This window comes from Dendropsophus ebraccatus, chromosome 9 (assembly GCF_027789765.1).
Source record: "Dendropsophus ebraccatus isolate aDenEbr1 chromosome 9, aDenEbr1.pat, whole genome shotgun sequence".
Taxonomy (NCBI): domain Eukaryota; kingdom Metazoa; phylum Chordata; class Amphibia; order Anura; family Hylidae; genus Dendropsophus; species Dendropsophus ebraccatus.
Window position 1 is genome coordinate 29,844,551 of NC_091462.1, and position 18,022 is coordinate 29,862,572.

At 45.8% G+C, this 18,022-nt stretch overlaps 1 protein-coding gene across 2 annotated transcripts in view; it reads left to right on the forward strand.

Moving 5' to 3' along the window:
• The first annotated feature begins 16,480 nt into the window (after positions 1-16,480).
• The window catches only part of STK39 (serine/threonine kinase 39), a 259,852-nt gene continuing 258,310 nt past the window's right edge, over positions 16,481-18,022 (forward strand). For both annotated transcript variants that reach the window (XM_069985123.1, XM_069985125.1), the window contains exon 1: positions 16,481-16,741. In XM_069985123.1, coding sequence (XP_069841224.1) covers positions 16,642-16,741 — 100 coding nt within the window. In that variant the 5' untranslated portion in view covers positions 16,481-16,641. The remainder of the gene's footprint in view (positions 16,742-18,022) is intronic.

Consider the following 18,022-nt stretch of genomic DNA (forward strand, 5'->3'; position numbering starts at 1 on the left):
GAGCGAGAATGTCTGGCAGTGAAATGGGCCCTAGAGTCCCTGAGGTATTACTTGCTAGGCAGAAAGTTCAAGTTAGTGACCGACCATGCCCCCCTAACATGGATGAAGGTTAATAAAGAGAAAAATGCGAGGGTGACTAGATGGTTTCTGTCCCTCCAAAACTTTAATTTTACCGTGGAACACAGGCCAGGAAAGTTACAGGCAAATGCGGACGCCCTATCAAGGGTGCACTGTCTGTGGGGACAAAGTGCTCAGCCCTCCGGTCTGAAAAAGAGGGGGGGGATATGTGGACATGTCACTGGTAAAGTGTGCGAGGGGAGGTACATCTCACCCAGGCTACTGCTTACGGTGAGATGGTAAATCCGGGAAAGATCTCTTACTCAGCAGTGTTATGCTGCTGAGTTGTTCTTTACATTTTCCGGGCCGGATTTACTGGAATGGTGGGTAGGTTGGTAGTGGGACCTGCCATTCCCTTCCCCCCGATCCAGTTCGGTTGTTGCAATCAGGTGTGCCCTGATTAGCCTGCAACAACTTAAAAGCTTCACAGTGCTACAGGGGATTGCTCTCAGCCAGGGGTGAACAGCTTGTATGCTGTATCTCCTGGGAGCAACGAATACTGCCGCCGCTGGGGCCTATTCATATCCTGTGATACTGCCTACTGAGGAGTCAGATAGGAGACCTGTGTTAGTAAGTGCCCAGACGGGCAAGGACCTTTTTGTTTTTGTTTTGTTCTGAAAAGCATGGTATTGCTACATTTCTGTTGAGGACTGTTTATGCAGCTAATAAACACCCAGTTGTTTTTATAAGTCCAAGTTTGCTGTCTGAACTGTGTCCAACCACACCATCCCCCGGGAAGATCCCTACAATATATATATATATATATATATATACAGTGGTACCTTGGTTTAAGAGCGTTTTGGTTTAAGAGCTCACAGTTTTTCAAAATTGTGACTTGGTTTAAGAGCATTGCTTTGGTTTAAGAGCTCCCTGTACTGGGTGGGAGCGCGAGTGGAGGAAGGGCATGGTCTGCATAGCGGGGTCTACAGCTCTGTACTCCGACCAGGAAGTCTCCCTCACCTTCCAAATCATAGCAGATCCACTTCAGGCTGGGGCTTACATCAGTGGACAGGACTATGGAGGTAATCTCTCCATAGCTGTACCCCCTCTCTCCCCGGACAGAGAGTGCTGCATGTATGTGCATATATGTCCTGCTCATTCCTTCCTGCTCCCTGCAGTCTCTGTCCACCCTTGTGTTTCCCATCCTCTACAGTAACTTATAATATCACATATTCTGCTGTTTCTGATTGTTTGTTTCATTAGTTTTACATGTTATTCAGAATAATAAATCATTATTTTTGGGGTGTGGAACCAATTGTCTGCATTTCTATTATTTCTTATGGGGAAATTTGCTTTGGTTTAAGAGTGGATTTGGATTACAAGCACGGTCCTGGAACAAATTATGCTCGTAATCCAAGGCACCACTGTATATATATATATATATATATATATATATATATTTTTTTTTTTTTTTTTTTACACATCCTAGATCTGAAGGAATGTAATATTCTCATTGAATACTTTATTCTGTACAAAGTTAAATGTGCTGACAACAAAATCACACAAAAATCATCAATGGAAATCAAACTTGTTAACCAATGGCGGCCTGGATTTGGAGTCACACACAAAATTAAAGTGGAAAAACACACTCCATGCTCATCCAACTTTGATGTAATGTCCTTAAAACAAATCAAAATGAGTATTGTGTGTGGCCTCCATGTGCCTGTATGACCTCCCCACAAGGCCTGGGCATGCTCCTGATGAGGTGGTGGATGGTCTCCTGAGGGATCCCTTCCCAGACATGGACTAAAGAATCCACCAACTCCTGGACAGTCTGTGGTGCAACGTGACGTTGTTGGATGGAGCGAGACATTATGTCCCAGATGTACTCAATCGGATTCAGGTCTGGGGAACGTGCGGACCAATCTATAGCTTCAATGCCTTCATCTTGCAGGCATTGACAGGTGACAAAAGCCCCAGACCTTGTTACCTGAGTTGAGCAAGGTGACCAAGATTACCTGGTTACACCTGCGCTGCTACATAGAGTACATAGGCTTGTAGCAACTTTGCTCTATCCGGATCAGTTCCTCTTGTTTCAGGATACTGTCTTGCACCTTTAGAGATGTTCACAGCATGGGTTGGGGTGATCTCCGACTTGTCCTCTCCTGAGTGGTTTAGCACTGCATAATAAGAATAAGTGTTGCTTTGAAGAAGAAAAGAGTCTGCGTGTTTCCCATATGTCTGTCCACTGCCACACTCCCGACTAGACTACACTGGACAGGTAGGGGGACCTGGCAGAGCCAGGGCCCAGCTGGACTACAGCAGTGACAGTCTCGTCGTGCGTCCTCTCTCTACCAAGACATGGATAAGACTTCCTAAGTCCCACTGCTGCTGCTTCAGTCAAGGAACACTGAGGACATTGGTAAATATTCCAGGGGAGGCCGGAGGAGAACCGAGATTGAGAGCTGAGGGGAGATAGAGGGTTAAGACTCAGGGGAGACCTGGGGTTGAGAGCTGGGTGAAGGGCCAGGGTTAAGAGCCGAAGGAAGGGCCAGGGTTGAGAACCAGGGGGACAGCCGGGGTTGAGAGCCAGTGGGAGGCCGGGCATAGAGCCGGGGGGGGGGGGGGGGGAATAAGACATCCCCAAAAATAAGACATAGTGCCTCTTTGGGAGTAAAAATTAATATAAGGCACTGTCTTATTTTCAGGGGAAACACGGTACTTGCTAAAGCTCCAGCACGCCTTCACACAGCTGATTGGAGGGATACCAAGATTTATAACTCCCAATGATAATCTGAATAATCCAGTTCAAAATGTTTTTGAACTTTTTTTAGCTTTTTTTTTAGCTTCACAGCAAGGATAAACAGACACCCTACTCCCCCTTATACTGTTTTACCCCTTACAATGTCCGCTCTAGAGACCAATGTACGTAAAATGACTATAATTCACGAAGCACTTGCTGTGTGGACCGGAGGAAACTAACAGCGATTAGTAATATCAGTGCTCATTTGCAATGACTCTACATGACACACCGAATCGTGCAGCCGGGCTGCGTGAACAATTACTGCTGTACGGTTCGGATTCCCAAACTTGCATATGTTCGCAAGTTTAAAAATTATTGTTATAAGCATTCCGATCATCAAATTGTTTGTGATCAGTGAACATACGAACATTTACAAACACGTTTGCTCATCACTTATCCCTTATTGACACTTATCCCCTATTCTGTGAATACGTTGTTTTTAAACTCAGATTACCCCAATACATAGTTGAAGCTGAAGGGATGAAGGAGCATTAAGACAATTTTACTTGCACATAGTGAATACATTCTTAGGCTATGTTCACACTACGTATGAGACCGGCCGTTCCGTGGCCCAGCCGGGTCTCGGAATGGACGCTCTCTGAAAAGATCATAAGGGCCGATACTGCAGTATCGGCCGGATAATCTGTAGCGCTACAGAGTTCTGATGCGGGCGCATCCGTGCTAGCCCGCATCAGAACTCCCCACTGCTCACTATGGAGCATGCAGCTGGAGCCGCTCGCTCCATAGTGCGCACTGACAGGGTTTTCTGCAGCCGCTATTCAATGAACATGTCACTTTTTGACATGTCACTTTTTTACAGTGCCGCTAGGGATCCCGGCCGGAGTGTATACGCTCCGGCCGGGATTCCCTCAGAAGGCAGCTTTACGTACGTTCTGTGGGAATCACGGCCGTTGCAACAACTTACCTCCCCGGTTCCAGCGGCGGGTCCCGCATCACGGCGCTCCGGTGCCCAGCCTCTCCTGGTGTCTGACGCTGCCCGAGACGCTACGTCTCAGGGCCGCTCAGCCACTCAGTGAAGGAGGCGGGATCCGATCGGACTTCAAACGGATCCCGCTTCCTTCACTGAGTGACTGAGAGGCCCTGAGACGTAGCGTCTCGGGCGGCGTCAGACACCAGGAAGCGGCCGGGAACCGGAGCGCTGTAATGCGGGACCCGCCGCTGGAACCGGCAAAGTAAGTGGACGTCTTTTATTTCAGCCACCTCCTCCCCGGTCCCCCCAAAAAAGTGCCCCCACGCTGCATAACCCCTTTAAGTCCTGGTCAGCATAAAAACTGAACTAACGTTCTGTGTTTCAGGATGCTGGGCACAATGTAAGCAGAAGATGAGCTGTCATCGGGCAGTGTCCATGTAGTCAGACGATTGATTGGATCTTGTGTTATGTGGTCAGATCAGACATTCATCGCATTGCACAGGACTGAGTAGGGCCAGTGTTCTTATTAAGTGTCTTCATACTGAGACATAGATAAGTAGAGAACTAGAGGGCATTGCATGGGGTTATATTGAATACTAATAACTTATAATTCTGCCAGAGGAAAAAAGAAGTCACGGAACACTAATATCCTGTCTCTTTTGATCTTTTAAAGAGACCACATGAAAGCAATTACATGGCTGCAAAGGCCATGGTGGTCATGATGATAACCTAATCTCTTACAGCCATTATATGACAATACATTCATACGGTATGAAATAAGCAATATCCTAACGGTGCCGTCACACAATGGATTTTTCTGTTTATTAAACCAATAAAATTAACTACAAGAATGAAAGCGCTAAATAACAATTCAAGAGATGCCCATGGGTCTATGGAAGCTTCTTCTGCCCATATATCAATTTACACACAACAGAGCATTACATATATATTAAAGTGGTACTCTGAAGAAAAAAAAATATTGTTAAATCAACTGCTCTCAGTATCTTTTATTGATTTGCACTTTAATATCTATTAAAGCACTGTGAAATCTGTTGGTGCTATATAAATAAATATCATTATTTAAAAAATCTAGTTTTCCAGTACTTATCGGCTGCTTTATGTCCTGAAGGAAGTGATGTATTCTTTCCAGTCTGCCGCAGTGCTCTCTGCTGCCACCTCTGTTCATGTCAGGAATTGTCTAGAACAGTGACAAATCCCCCTAGAAAACCTCTCCTGCTCTGGACAGTTCCTGACATAAACAGAGGTGGCAGCAGAGCGCACTGTGTCAGACTGGAAAGAATACAGCACACCCTGCAGGACATACAGCAGCTGATAAGTACTGGAAGACTTGAGATTTTTTAAACAGAAGTAAATTACAGCTCTACTGTGACAGATAGAGATGGACAGTCCCAGAGGAGGAGTCCCTAGTTATCAGGCATGTATGGCTTGTCCTATGCTGTAAATGTAAAAGGAAAAAAACACTTGCAGTTGCCTTTTTTCTATACTTCCTACTAGATGCAACAAGCTTTGCAGCACTGATATGTTATCTCTTCCTTTTGAAGCATTTACAGTTTGTAGATAAGGATAACTTACTTTTCCCTACAATTTTATAGGGAAGAATGCTGATTCCAGCCCGCAGTGCACTCTCTAAGTAAATAACTAGAAGGAATGGGAAAACAGTACAGTACAATCATGTATTCATTTCTGACAAATAAAACCTCAAAGTTAGAATTATTACCAGTAATATATAAGGGTACATGCATTAAAGCGACTCTGTACCCACAATCTGAGCCCCCCCACCCCCCCCCCCCCAAACCACTTGTACCATCAGATAGCTGCTTTTAATCCAAGATCTGTCCTGGGATCCGTTCGGCAGGTGATGCAGTTATTGTCCTAAAAAACTACTTTTAAACTTGCAGCCCTGTGCCTAAAGGCCGGGGCTTAGATTGTGTATGCATTAGGCTGGCAAAACCTCTCCGCCCCTTGTCCCCATCCTCTTCATCATTAGGAATGCTCCAGGCAGATTGTCTCCTATTCATCAGCTGTGTGAATACTGAACATGGGCTGGATCATTAAGGCACCTGTGCAGTGTTCAGACAGGAGAAAATGTTCCAGTGGCATTCCTAATGATGAAGAGGGTGGGGAGGAGGGGCAAAAGGGGGGTGCAAAGTTAGGGCACAGATACTCTAAGCCCCGGCCTTTGGGCACGGGGCTGCAAGGTTAAAAGTTGTTTTTTAGGACAATAACTGCATCACCTGCCGAACGGACCCCAGGACAGATCTTGGATTAAAAGCAGCTATCTGACGGTACAAGCGGTTTAAGGGGGTCAGATTATGGATACAGAGTCGCTTTAAATCGAAAGTACCATCAGTACATTAGCTTCAAACTGTGCACATGAATGGAATGGTGCTGGCGTGGGGCAGCCAATGCCACAGTTCCCATGCACGGCTCCAGTCTATTACCGAGCACCCTGGGCTGAAGCACTGGAGGCGGGCTAGCCCACCCCCAATGGAAGGAAACCCCCACCACTCTATTATGCAGCTGTTGCAAAACTACAATTTCCATCATGCCTGGACAGCCAAAGCTAAAGCTAAAAATTGTAGTTTTGTAACAGCTGGAAGGCCGTAGGTTTCCAATCCCTGCCATACACCATAGACTTTAGACAGCTGCACCCACTGCTTATGGCTGTCGGTATAAGATGTATAGGGCTCTCCCAAATGACCACTGACAGATGATGTTCTTTATTCTAGGAGAGATAAGCCGTGGCTAGAGTGCTCTGCCTGCAGTTTACCCCTTCCCCACAGAGAACACATAAATGCTCGGCCATGTCAGAAATTGAAAGGCCTGTGCCAAGGGTAGCAGTGCTGAGGGGGCAGGTAAAAAAGAAAAACATTAATATTTTTGATGGTGCTGCTGTCGCCAAGCTTTGTCCTTGAGAAAAAAAATTCCCACGGGTCAGAACTGCTGTCAGATTTACCTGCAGTTTTGTAGTTGCAGCTGCTCATTTCGCTGAGCGATGTGCGATTGATCTTACCATTTTCTGGGCCTTTTGCGCTTTATTTGTAACAGATCAGCATGAAAATAAATCCAGGCTGCATGACCTGTAAGTATGGCCCGGCATACAGTAAGTGGTAGCAATAATAATGGCGGTAGTAAAAATAATAATAATAATAATAATATATAATTATATAAAACTTTACAGCACTTAGAGCATAGTAGTAGTAGTAGTAGTAGTAGTAATGTAAAAAATTATAAAATACATATAATAGTAGCAGCAGCAACATATAATTACCTAAAACTCTAAAATATTTAGACTATAAATACTTGAAGGAGTAGTAAGAGTAATAAATAATTTCGGCCTATAAAATACATAGTGTATACAGTAAGCAGTGGTAGTAATAATAATAGTAGCACTTATGTATCCAAAATTTAGAGTAAGGCAATGTTCACACAACGGGAAGGCTATCTTTTACACAAACTTTTATTTGCTTTCCTTATCATCAAATAATGCCTATTATTTCACCTAAAAAAATGATGTAGGAACTATGGGGGAGATTTATCAAACATGGTGTAAAGTAGAACTGTCTTAGTTGCCCCTAGCAACCAATCAGATTCCACCTTTCATTTTCTAAAGAATCTGTGAGGAATGAAAGGTGGAATCTGATTGGTTGCTAGGGGCAACTGAGCCAGTTCTGCTTTACACCAGTTTGATAAATCTCCTCTATAGTCTTTAACTACATCTAACCTGTTGATTAGAGATGAGCGAAGCGAATCCGGCGAATGAAGCTTCGCTGTGAATTGGGTTGTCAGAAAGACATGTCCATTCTTTGGTGGATGGTGGAATCCACCTGACTATACAATGGAGTCTATGGGACCGGCGGAGAGTCAAGCGGGAGCGCGCAGGGGCAAGTGGTGGATTCCTCAGTGTGAACGCACCCTAGCAGAGAGATTTAGGGACAGAGAGGAGAGGATAGGAGGGATGATTGTGGATGATGTTTGGTGTAGCTGCCTACAGGAGATAGGAGATACCGGCGGTCTGGTGCTGCCACTCCTGTTACACTGAGCCACGGCAGCAGAATGTTGCCATCGTTGTCGTTTGTCTTTCAAGAAAACGAAAGACAATGATCAGCCAACATCATGCATGTCGGCTGATCATTACCTTTTATTACACAAAGCGATCATCATCTGTAATGGGTGATATTTGGCCAAATACGGACGATAATCGTTTTGTGTAATAGGGCCTTTAGTCCTCAGCGTCAAATTTTTTATCAATTCATTCTCAGATTCCTATCAGGAATAACAGAGAAGAACCGACTTTATCCAGATTTTATGCTTAAATAACAATCTCTCTTATGAGTAGAATTATACTCTGTCCAGGCTTTGAAGTGTACTGTCATTTCATTTACCGTAGCACCAGGATTTGACGCCAAGATAAATTGGAAGTTAGGGGTCATTCACGCATGCTGCGCATGATCCATATATATGGACAACGTGGCGGACGTTGGAACTCCTAACATCGCCATTTATTATGATGCTGGGAGCTCCAAAATAGTAAATCTTCACCCTACTGTACTAAAACAGAGCTCCGAAGTCTAGTCCGTAGCACATCGTCCGTGTATATGGACCACTCACGGAACGTGGGAATGCAGCCTTAGGCTATGTTCACACTATGTATGAGACCGGCTGTTCCGTGACCCGGCTCTTTAGCACTGCTTAGTTCTGATGCGGGCGCATTGATGCGCGCCTGCATCAGAACTCTCCATTGCACACTATGGAGCGCACATCGGGAGCCATTTTCTGCGGCCATGTCAGTTTTCTACGGCGCCACTAGGGATCCCAGCTTGAGTGTATACCATGTGTATACACTCCGGACGGGATTCTCTCAGAAGGCAGCACTACGTAAATTCCATGGGAATCATGGCCGTTGTAACAACGGCCGTGATTCCCATCAAAGTTACGTTGTGTGAACATAGCCTTACACTTTAAACTTAATTGCAGGCCATAGGGTCAGTTCTCAATGAGGAATCGGCACCAAAATTCTGAGCGGAATCCCCACTCGGAATTCCACCTGCCTCAGCGCCCCTATGTAAGGTATACGGCGCCTCCGCTCTCAGCAGTTCTCCGCGCCTCTCCGTTCCAAGAATCGAACTGACATGGGTTCATTTACACAGAAAAATTATCTGACAGATTATCTGCCAAAGATTTGAAACCAAAGCCAGGAATGAATTTGAAATGAGAAATCTCAGGCTTTCCTTTATGATCTGATCTCTGTTTATAGTCTGTTTCTGGCTTTGGCTTCAAATCTTTGTCAGATAATCTGTCAGATAATCTTTCTGTGTAAATGGACCCTTAACCAGTAATGCTACTCAGGTACACAAATGCTTTCTACATTAGATATTCAGATAGCAAATAAGCCATGTTTTTTTTCCAAATTATAGACTTAATTACAGTCCTTATTCCCTGTAGGCTGGTGTATTCCAACACTGTTACTCAGAGAGCGGTTTCCATCCTATATTGTCTAGACTTGTCTTTGATTACAGGCCTCCATCCACCCATTATTTATGTGTGCAGGTGAATTCCGCACCATGTCTCACGCCGGCCTCTTATAGGCCCATAGGCGGCTTTCTTTACTCCTGTTAAATTGGATAGTCATGATAAGGCTAGAGTTGGGGCGGACTTACCAAGCTGTTTGGGTTCTGCAACTTTCTCCGAACACTCAGCATTTGATTCCCTGCGTCTGTAGAAGATACTGCCCTAGGGCTGCCAGGAAAACGTGGATACAGCCTATGGCTGGGTTCACACTACGTATATTTCAGTCAGTATTGTGGTCCTCATATTGCAACCAAAACCAGGAGTGGATTTAAAACACAGAAAGGCTCTGTCCACACAATGTTGAAATTGAGAGGATGGCCGCCATATAACAGTAAATAACTGCCATTATTTCAATATAACAGCCATTGTTCTAAAATAACAGCAAATATTTGCCATTAAATGGCGGCCATCCACTTAATTTCAACATTGTGTGAACAGATCCTTTCTGTGTTTTCAATCCACTCCTGGTTTTGGTTGCAATATGAGGACCACAATACTGACTGAAATATACGTATTGTGAACCCAGTATAGTTGTATCCATGATTTCCAGGACTCCCTAAGGCGACATCAAACTTCTGCAGCCACCGGCAGCCAAATGCGTGTTGTTCAGAGAACATTGGTGAATATGAAACACTAGACACGATACTTCCGGACATGCACCTCTGACTAACGACTAACAATTAACAATCTCAAACGACTGCTATGGAAAACGACCTGAAATCGTTCGCCCAATTATACGGAACGATGATCGTTACTTATGATCCTTCTTGCGGTCGTTTTTTCGTCACTATTGCGTCACTATTTTGTTTCAGCTATGACTTCTTATTACACCGAATGATGTGCGATCCATAAAAATAAGTCCGAATTCTATCAAACAACCAACGATTCAGCTGCTATTACACGAAACGATTATCATTTAAATCCAAACGATCAAACAATTTTTTGAACGATAATAGTCCTGTGTAATACGTCCCTTAACCACACGATCACCCCTACCACGACAGGTGGGCACTCTGGCATAATTTGGGACTCACTGACCTATAGGAATGTCATGTTACACACTCAGAAGCGGTCTTGCAATTTCTGGGGCCCCAAGCGAAGTTATGTCTGGGCCCCCCCCCCCCCCTCGACATGCGTTCCAAAACAATAGACTGCTTTGTGTTGTCCCCAGTAGTATATACCCCTTGTGCGCTACCGCCAGTAATATATACTCCTTGTGTGCTGCCCCCAATAGTATATACCCTTGTGTCCTGCCCCCAGTAGTATATATCCCTTGTTTGCTTCCCCCAGTAGTATATAGACCCCTGTGTGTTCCCCCAGTTATATATAGCCCCCCGTGGGCTCCCCCAGAAGTATATAGACCTCCTGTGTGCTGCCCCAGTTTTATATACCCCCTGTGTGCTGCCCCCAGTTGTATATACCCCCTGTGTGCTCCTCCACTAGTATATAGGCCCCCTGTGTGCTCCCTCAGGGGTATTTAGCCCCCCTGTGTGCTCCCCCACTTGGATATAGACCTCCTGTGTGTGCTGCCCCACTTGGATATAGACTCCTGTGTGCTCCTCCAGTAGTATATAAACCCCCTGTGTGCCCCACCAGTATTATATAGACCCCTTGTGTGCTGCCCCAGTAGTATACAGACCCCTGTGTGCTCCCCCAGTTATATATAGACCACCTGTGTGCCTCACAAGTAGTATATAGACCCCCTGTATTTTCCCCCAGTAGTATATAGACCCCCTGTGTGCCCCACCAGTAGTATATAGACCCCTGTGTGCTCCCCCAGTAGTATATAGCCCCCCTGTGTGCTCCCCCACTTGGATATAGACCTTCTATCTGCTCTCCAAGTTGTATATAGACCACATTCTGCTGCCCCAAGTAGTATATAGACCCCCTGTGTGCTGCCCCAGTAGTATATAGACCCCTCTGTGAAGCCCCAGTAGTCTATAGCCCCCCTGTGTGCTCTCCCTGTTATATAGCCCCCCCTGTGTGCTCCCACCATTTATATAGACCCCCGATGTGCGCTCCCCCAGTTAAACAGACCCCTGTGTGTTCCCCCTCCCATATAGTATATAACACAATAAAGCAAACACTTATACTCACCTGGGTCCGGGCATCTCCTCTTCTCTTCACTCTTGTGGCCGCGGGAAGGGTTTTCCCTGAGATCACAAGAGGCCGCACTCCCCTTGTCCTGACGCCGATGCTCCAGTGATGTCACTGGAGCGCCGGCACCACAAGGACAAAGCTGCCACTTGTGACCGCAGGAAAAACCCTTCCTGCGGCTACAAGAGTGACTGACAGGAAGGGAGCGAATGTCTCCCGCCCTGTCAGTGCTGCTGCATGTAACTATGAGCGCTCATTACGAGTACTCATAGTTACAGTTTAGATGGCAGCAACGAGCGGGGCAGCGGCCCTGTCCAGCGGTCTTGAGCAGAAGAGCTCAATTTCAACATTGTGTGAACAGAGCCTTTCTGTGTTTTTAATCCACTCCTGGTTTTGGTTGCAATATGAGGACCACAATACTGACTGAAATATACGTAGTGTGAACCCAGCCTATATACTGTACTCTATGCTCTTTATATACTGTGATACTCTATTTCCTATGTACTGCTGTATAAACGCACTACTATCCACTAGCTCTACACTCCTGATGAAGTTGCCACAGTTTGACGATACGCGTGGGGTTTTCCACCAGGAACCCTCTCAGCCATGCTCTTTATTTCCAGACATCCTCTCCTCTGGTTTCCACCTAGATAGGAATACTTATTTACTAGAGATGAGCAAACCGGGTTTGGGTTTGAGTCGATCCGAACACGAACGTTCGGTATTTGATTAGCTGGGGCTGCTGAACTTGGATAAAGCTCTAAGGTTGTCTGGAAAACATGGATACAGCCAATGACTATATCCATGATTTCCACATAGCTTTAGGGCTTTATCCAACTTACTTCAGCAGCCCCCGCTAACCAAATGCCGAACGATCTGGTTTGGATGGACTTGAGCACGCTCCAGGTTTGCTCATCTCTAATGAGCTAACTTCATCTGATTTTTAGTATGGGTTCCTGAAAAGTATTCCTTTTTATGTGGTCCTTAGGTGCTTATTTATAACCCGGATTAAGCTTTTTTTTTTTCTTTCTACTTTTTTTTTAAAAGTTTTTAATCATGTAATGTGTATTTTGTACCAATACAGATAACTACTTTGCACTTCCACATTGTGCTCTTGGATCACTCCCCCCCCCCTCTTTTTCGGTTTTGTACTTGGGATGTGTTTTGCAAACCCCAGAATGATCCTAGGTTATGCTGCGTTTACACAGAACGATTATAGTTCCAATTTTCTTGATAACGATCGCATTTGACCGATATTCGGCTGGTGTAAACGCAGCGAGCGATGAAGCGACGAGCGAGAAATCGTTCATTTTGATCTTTCAACATGTTCTCAAATTGTCGTAGGTCGTTCGATAAAAATTTGCAGACCGCTTCGTGTAAACAGTCGTTCACCGATTTAACCTATGTGTAAAGGCCCTATTCCACGGAACAATTATCGGCCGTATTCGTCCGATATCGTCTGTTACTGCTGATAATCGTCTTGTGGAATGGAAGGCAACAATCAGCCGACATCATTCATGTCGGCTGATTGTTGCAGTCGTTTGTTTTTCAAACCCATTGAAAAACAAACGACTCATATAGCAGCGATCTGCTGCAGTCGCTCCATGGAAAAGCCCCCCCCCCCCCCCAGGCAGCCCCCCCCCCCCCCCCGCAGCTCCCCTGCGGCCCCTCGCCAGCAAGCAGGGAACGAGGAGCAAACAAGTGCTGACAGCGCTCGTTTGCTCCTCTCAGTCGGCCCGTGGAATAGGGGCTTAAGATAGGCTTAAGCGATCCTAAAACGATCGCATTAGTGATTTTTCTAACAAATTTTCTAACAATTTATTCATCTAAACACTGATCATTATAAAAATCAAATCGTTGCTTCAAAATCGTTAAACGATCGATTGGGCAAATTATAGTTCCGTGTAAACGCAGCATTAGAGCTCCCCTATAAATGTTAAAACGGTGCGCACTTTTGTCCACTCTTTTGCACTTGTATAAAGCCCTCAGTTACTGAACATCTGGTGTGTAAGGGATACTGACAAGGCGTCGCTTTGTGTATGATAGCCATGGGCGAGTGTGCAGAGTTCTCAATTCAGCAAGTTATTAGTTAGATGACCAGCAGAGACCTCCTCCTCCTGTCACACCTATATATGTGATCTCCTCCTCCTGTCACACCTATATATGTGATCTCCTCCTCCTGTCACACCTATATATGTGATCTCCTCCTGTCACACCTATGTATGTTATCTCCTCCTGTCACTCCTATGTATATATGTGATCTCCTCCTGTTACACCTATATATGTGATCTCCTCCTGTCACACCTATATATGTGATCTCCTCCTCCTCCTGTCACACCTATATATGTGATCTCCTCCTGTTACACCTATATATGTGATCTCCTCCTCCTGTCACACCTATATATGAGATCTCCTCCTGTCACACCTATATATGTGATCTCCTCCTGTCACACCTATATATGTGATCTCCTCCTGTCACACCTATATATGTGATCTCCTCCTGTCACACCTATGTATGTTATCTCCTCCTGTCACACCTATATATGTGATCTCCTCCTGTCACACCTATATATGTGATCTCCTCCTGTCACACCTATATATGTGATCTCCTCCTGTCACACCTATATATGAGATCTCCTCCTGTCACACCTATATATGTGATCTCCTCCTGTCACACCTATATATGTGATCTCCTCCTGTCACACCTATATATGTGATCTCCTCCTGTCACACCTATGTATGTTATCTCCTCCTGTCACACCTATATATGAGATCTCCTCCTGTCACACCTATATATGAGATCTCCTCCTGTCACACCTATATATGAGATCTTTTCCTGTCACACCTATATATGAGATCTCCTCCTGTCACACCTATATATGTGATCTCCTCCTGTCACACCTATGTATATATGTGATCTCCTCCTGTCACACCTATGTATATATGTGATCTCCTCCTGTCACACCTATGTATATATGCAGTGGCGGTCTTTGGCACCAAGCACCCCAAGCGATCGCTTAGGGCCCCCAACATCCAGGGGGGCCCCCACGCCCCGCTCTTGTGCTCAAGACTGCTGGACAGGGCCGCTGCCCCGCTCGCTGCTGCCATCTGAACTGTAACTATGAGCACTCGTAATGAGCGCTCATAGTTACATGCAGCAGCACTGACAGGGCGGGAGACATTGGCTCCCTTCCTGTCAGTCACTCTTGTGGCCGCAGGAAGGGTTTTCCCTGCGGTCACAAGTGGCAGCTTTGTCCTTGTGGTGCCAGCGCTCCAGTGACATCACTGGAGCATCGGCGCCAGGACAAGGGGAGTGGGGCCTCTTGTGATCGCAGGGAAAACCCTTCCTATGGCCACAAGAGTGAAGAGAAGAGGAGACGCCCGGACCCAGGTGAGTATAAGTGTTTGTTTTATTGTGTTATATATTATATGGGAGGGAGAGCACACAGGGGTCTGTTTAACTGGGGGAGCGCACATCGGGGGTCTATATAAATGGGGGGAGAACACAGGGGGGCTATATAACAGGGGGAACACACAGGGGGGCTATAGACTACTGGGGCTTCACAGAGGGGTCTATATACTACTGGGGGCAGCACACAGGGGGTCTATATACTACTTGTGGAAGCAGAATAGGGTCTATATACAACTTGGAGAGCACACAGGAGGTCTATATCCAAGTGGGGGAGCACACAGGGGGGCTATATACTACTAAGGGGGCACACAGGGGTCTATATACTACTGGTGGGGCACACAGGGGGTCTATATACTACTGGGGGAACATACAGGGGGTCTATATACTACTTGTGAGGCACACAGGTGGTCTATATATAACTGGGGGAGCACACAGGGGTCTGTATACTATTGGGGCAGCACACAAGGAGTCTATATAATACTGGTGGGGCACACAGGGGGTCTATATACTACTGGGGGAACCACACAGGGGGTTTATATACTACTGAAGGAGCACACAGGGGTCTATATCCAAGTGGGGGAGCACACAGGAGGTCTATATCCAAGTGGGGGAGGACACAGGGGGGCTAAATACCCCTGAGGGAGCACACAGGTGGCCTATATACTAGTGGGGAGCACACAGGGGGTATATACAACTGGGGGCAGCACACAGGGGGTCTATATACAACTGGGGCAGCACACAGGAGGTCTATATACTTCTGGGGGAGCACACAGGGGGCTATATATAACTGGGGGAACACACAGGGGTCTATATACTACTGGGGGCAGGACACAAGGGGTATATACTATTGGGGGCAGCACACAAGGAGTATATATTACTGGCGGTAGCGCACAAGGGGTATATACTACTGGGGGCAACACACAGCGGTCTATTGTTTTGGAACGCGTGTCGAGGAGGGGGCCCCAGACATAACTTCGCTTGGGGCCCCAGAAATGCCAAGACCGCCCCTGTATATATGTGATCTCCTCCTGTCACACCTATGTATATAAGTGATCTCCTCCTATCACACCTATATATGTGATCTCCTCCTGTCACACCTATATATGTGATCTCCTCCTGTCACACCTATGTAAATGAGATCTCCTCCTTTCACACCTATATATATATATATATATATATATATATATATATATACATATATATATGAGATCTCCTGCTGTCACACCTATGTGATCTCCTCCTGTCACACACACACACATTTATATATATATATATATATATATATATATATATATGATCTCCTCCTGTCACACCTATGTGATCTCCTCCTGTCACACCTATGTATGTGATCTCCTCCTGTCACACCTATGTATGTGATCTCCTCCTGTCACACCTATATATGTGATCTCCTCCTGTCACACCTATGTACATATAAGATCTCCTCTCTGATCGTCATGTAATGTAGACAATGTGAAGGATCTCCCCCCTTGCAGGCTGTCACTTCGCTCCTGGCAGCTTCTCCTCACAGCTTTGATGATCACACTGCACACTCCTCCTCCCTCCCCTGTCACCCAGGAGGAAGCACCGGCTGCACCTCCCATCTCCTCCCCTCCTCCTCTTCTCTCCAGCCCTGTGCCTGCCTGCTTGCCCGGCTGTCAGTGATCAGTCAGGTGCCAGCCCGCAGCAGAGGTGCCCACCACCAGCAGCAGCTGCAGCAGCATCCCCCTCCTCCTCCTCTTCGTTGCCAGGATGGCAGAGCAGACCGAGTCCCCGGTGCACAGCCAGCCCCCAGCACAGCCCATCGGGTGGCCCATCTGCAGGGACAGCTACGAGCTCCAGGAGGTTATTGGTTAGTGCCTGTCATCTCTTGTGTGTTGTGTAGTGTGTGTGCCAGGGCATCAGTCAGGTGGCAGCAGAGTCTAGGCCTGCCACTGCCCCCAGCTCTTACACAGCTGGCACTGCAGTGATGCTGCCCAGGTCTATACAGAAGAAAGTTCCCTGTTCATTGCATCACCTCCCCCTCCTTGCAGGTTGTCCCCTGTCACTCTGTTCTTCCCCTTTAAGATCACACCTACTACACCCAATTCTCTCTGGGTCCCCTGTGCAATATCATCATCACTGTGAGTCTGGGATCCGGCTTAGAGGATGCTGCTGATCCTTGTCATCACCGGAGAGACCAGATGCCCCTCAAGGACAGGAGGAGGATGCTTGGTCACAGTGTCATGCAGCAGCATCATGTGGCTTCTCTACAACTTGTGTCATGTGCTGAATCCATCGCCGGCCATAACCCTCATCGCTTACTAGGATAAAAAGCGTTTGTCCACGGTACTTAAAAGGATTGCGTATACTTAACCAGTCACGTCCTGGAATCTGGGACGGACGTGTTTGAAAATGTTGCTGTTCCTGATCAAACAATCTATAACGTAACAATAGACAGGAAATAAAGCTTACTCATTCTAGAAGGGGCAAGGTATCCGACGTCAATATCTCTGCTTGCTGTCAGTCAGAGGGAAACGTAATATTTTTAATATCCGGTGGATAAGATCTGTCTTGTCGTGTGGCGGACACAGAGATCGAGGCTGGTTAGCAGGCGTGAAAGTATGTCACATGACCAGGAGTAAATTATATAGCATTTTAATGTGGATTGCCCGCCACTCTATCATCCCCTTATAAATATCAACACCGCAAATCCTCAGCAGTTACGTAGTGTCTGAACTGAGTCTTAGCGGCGGGGGGGGCTTGGTCGGGGATGGAGGCGATGGTGAGTTCTATTCTAAAAAAAATTGTATCCAAGTCAGGATAAAATTGTGTCCCGTCACTATATATATATATATATATATATATATATATATAGGCCAATGTTGCTACTATATATATATATATACAGAAATATATATTTATATATATATATTTATATACTATATATATATGTATATATATATATATATATATATATATGAGAATTAAAGAAATACAATAGGCATAAAAGACAACACAAAAAAAAGGTTGTTGTCACTTATCGGCCAATGTGAAGGTTCATTTTCCCCCCAATTAATCCCACCCGTGCTGTGACTACTTAGTACCCCCATACAGTTAATTATAAATGTAATGTATCTAATTTTTGCCCTTT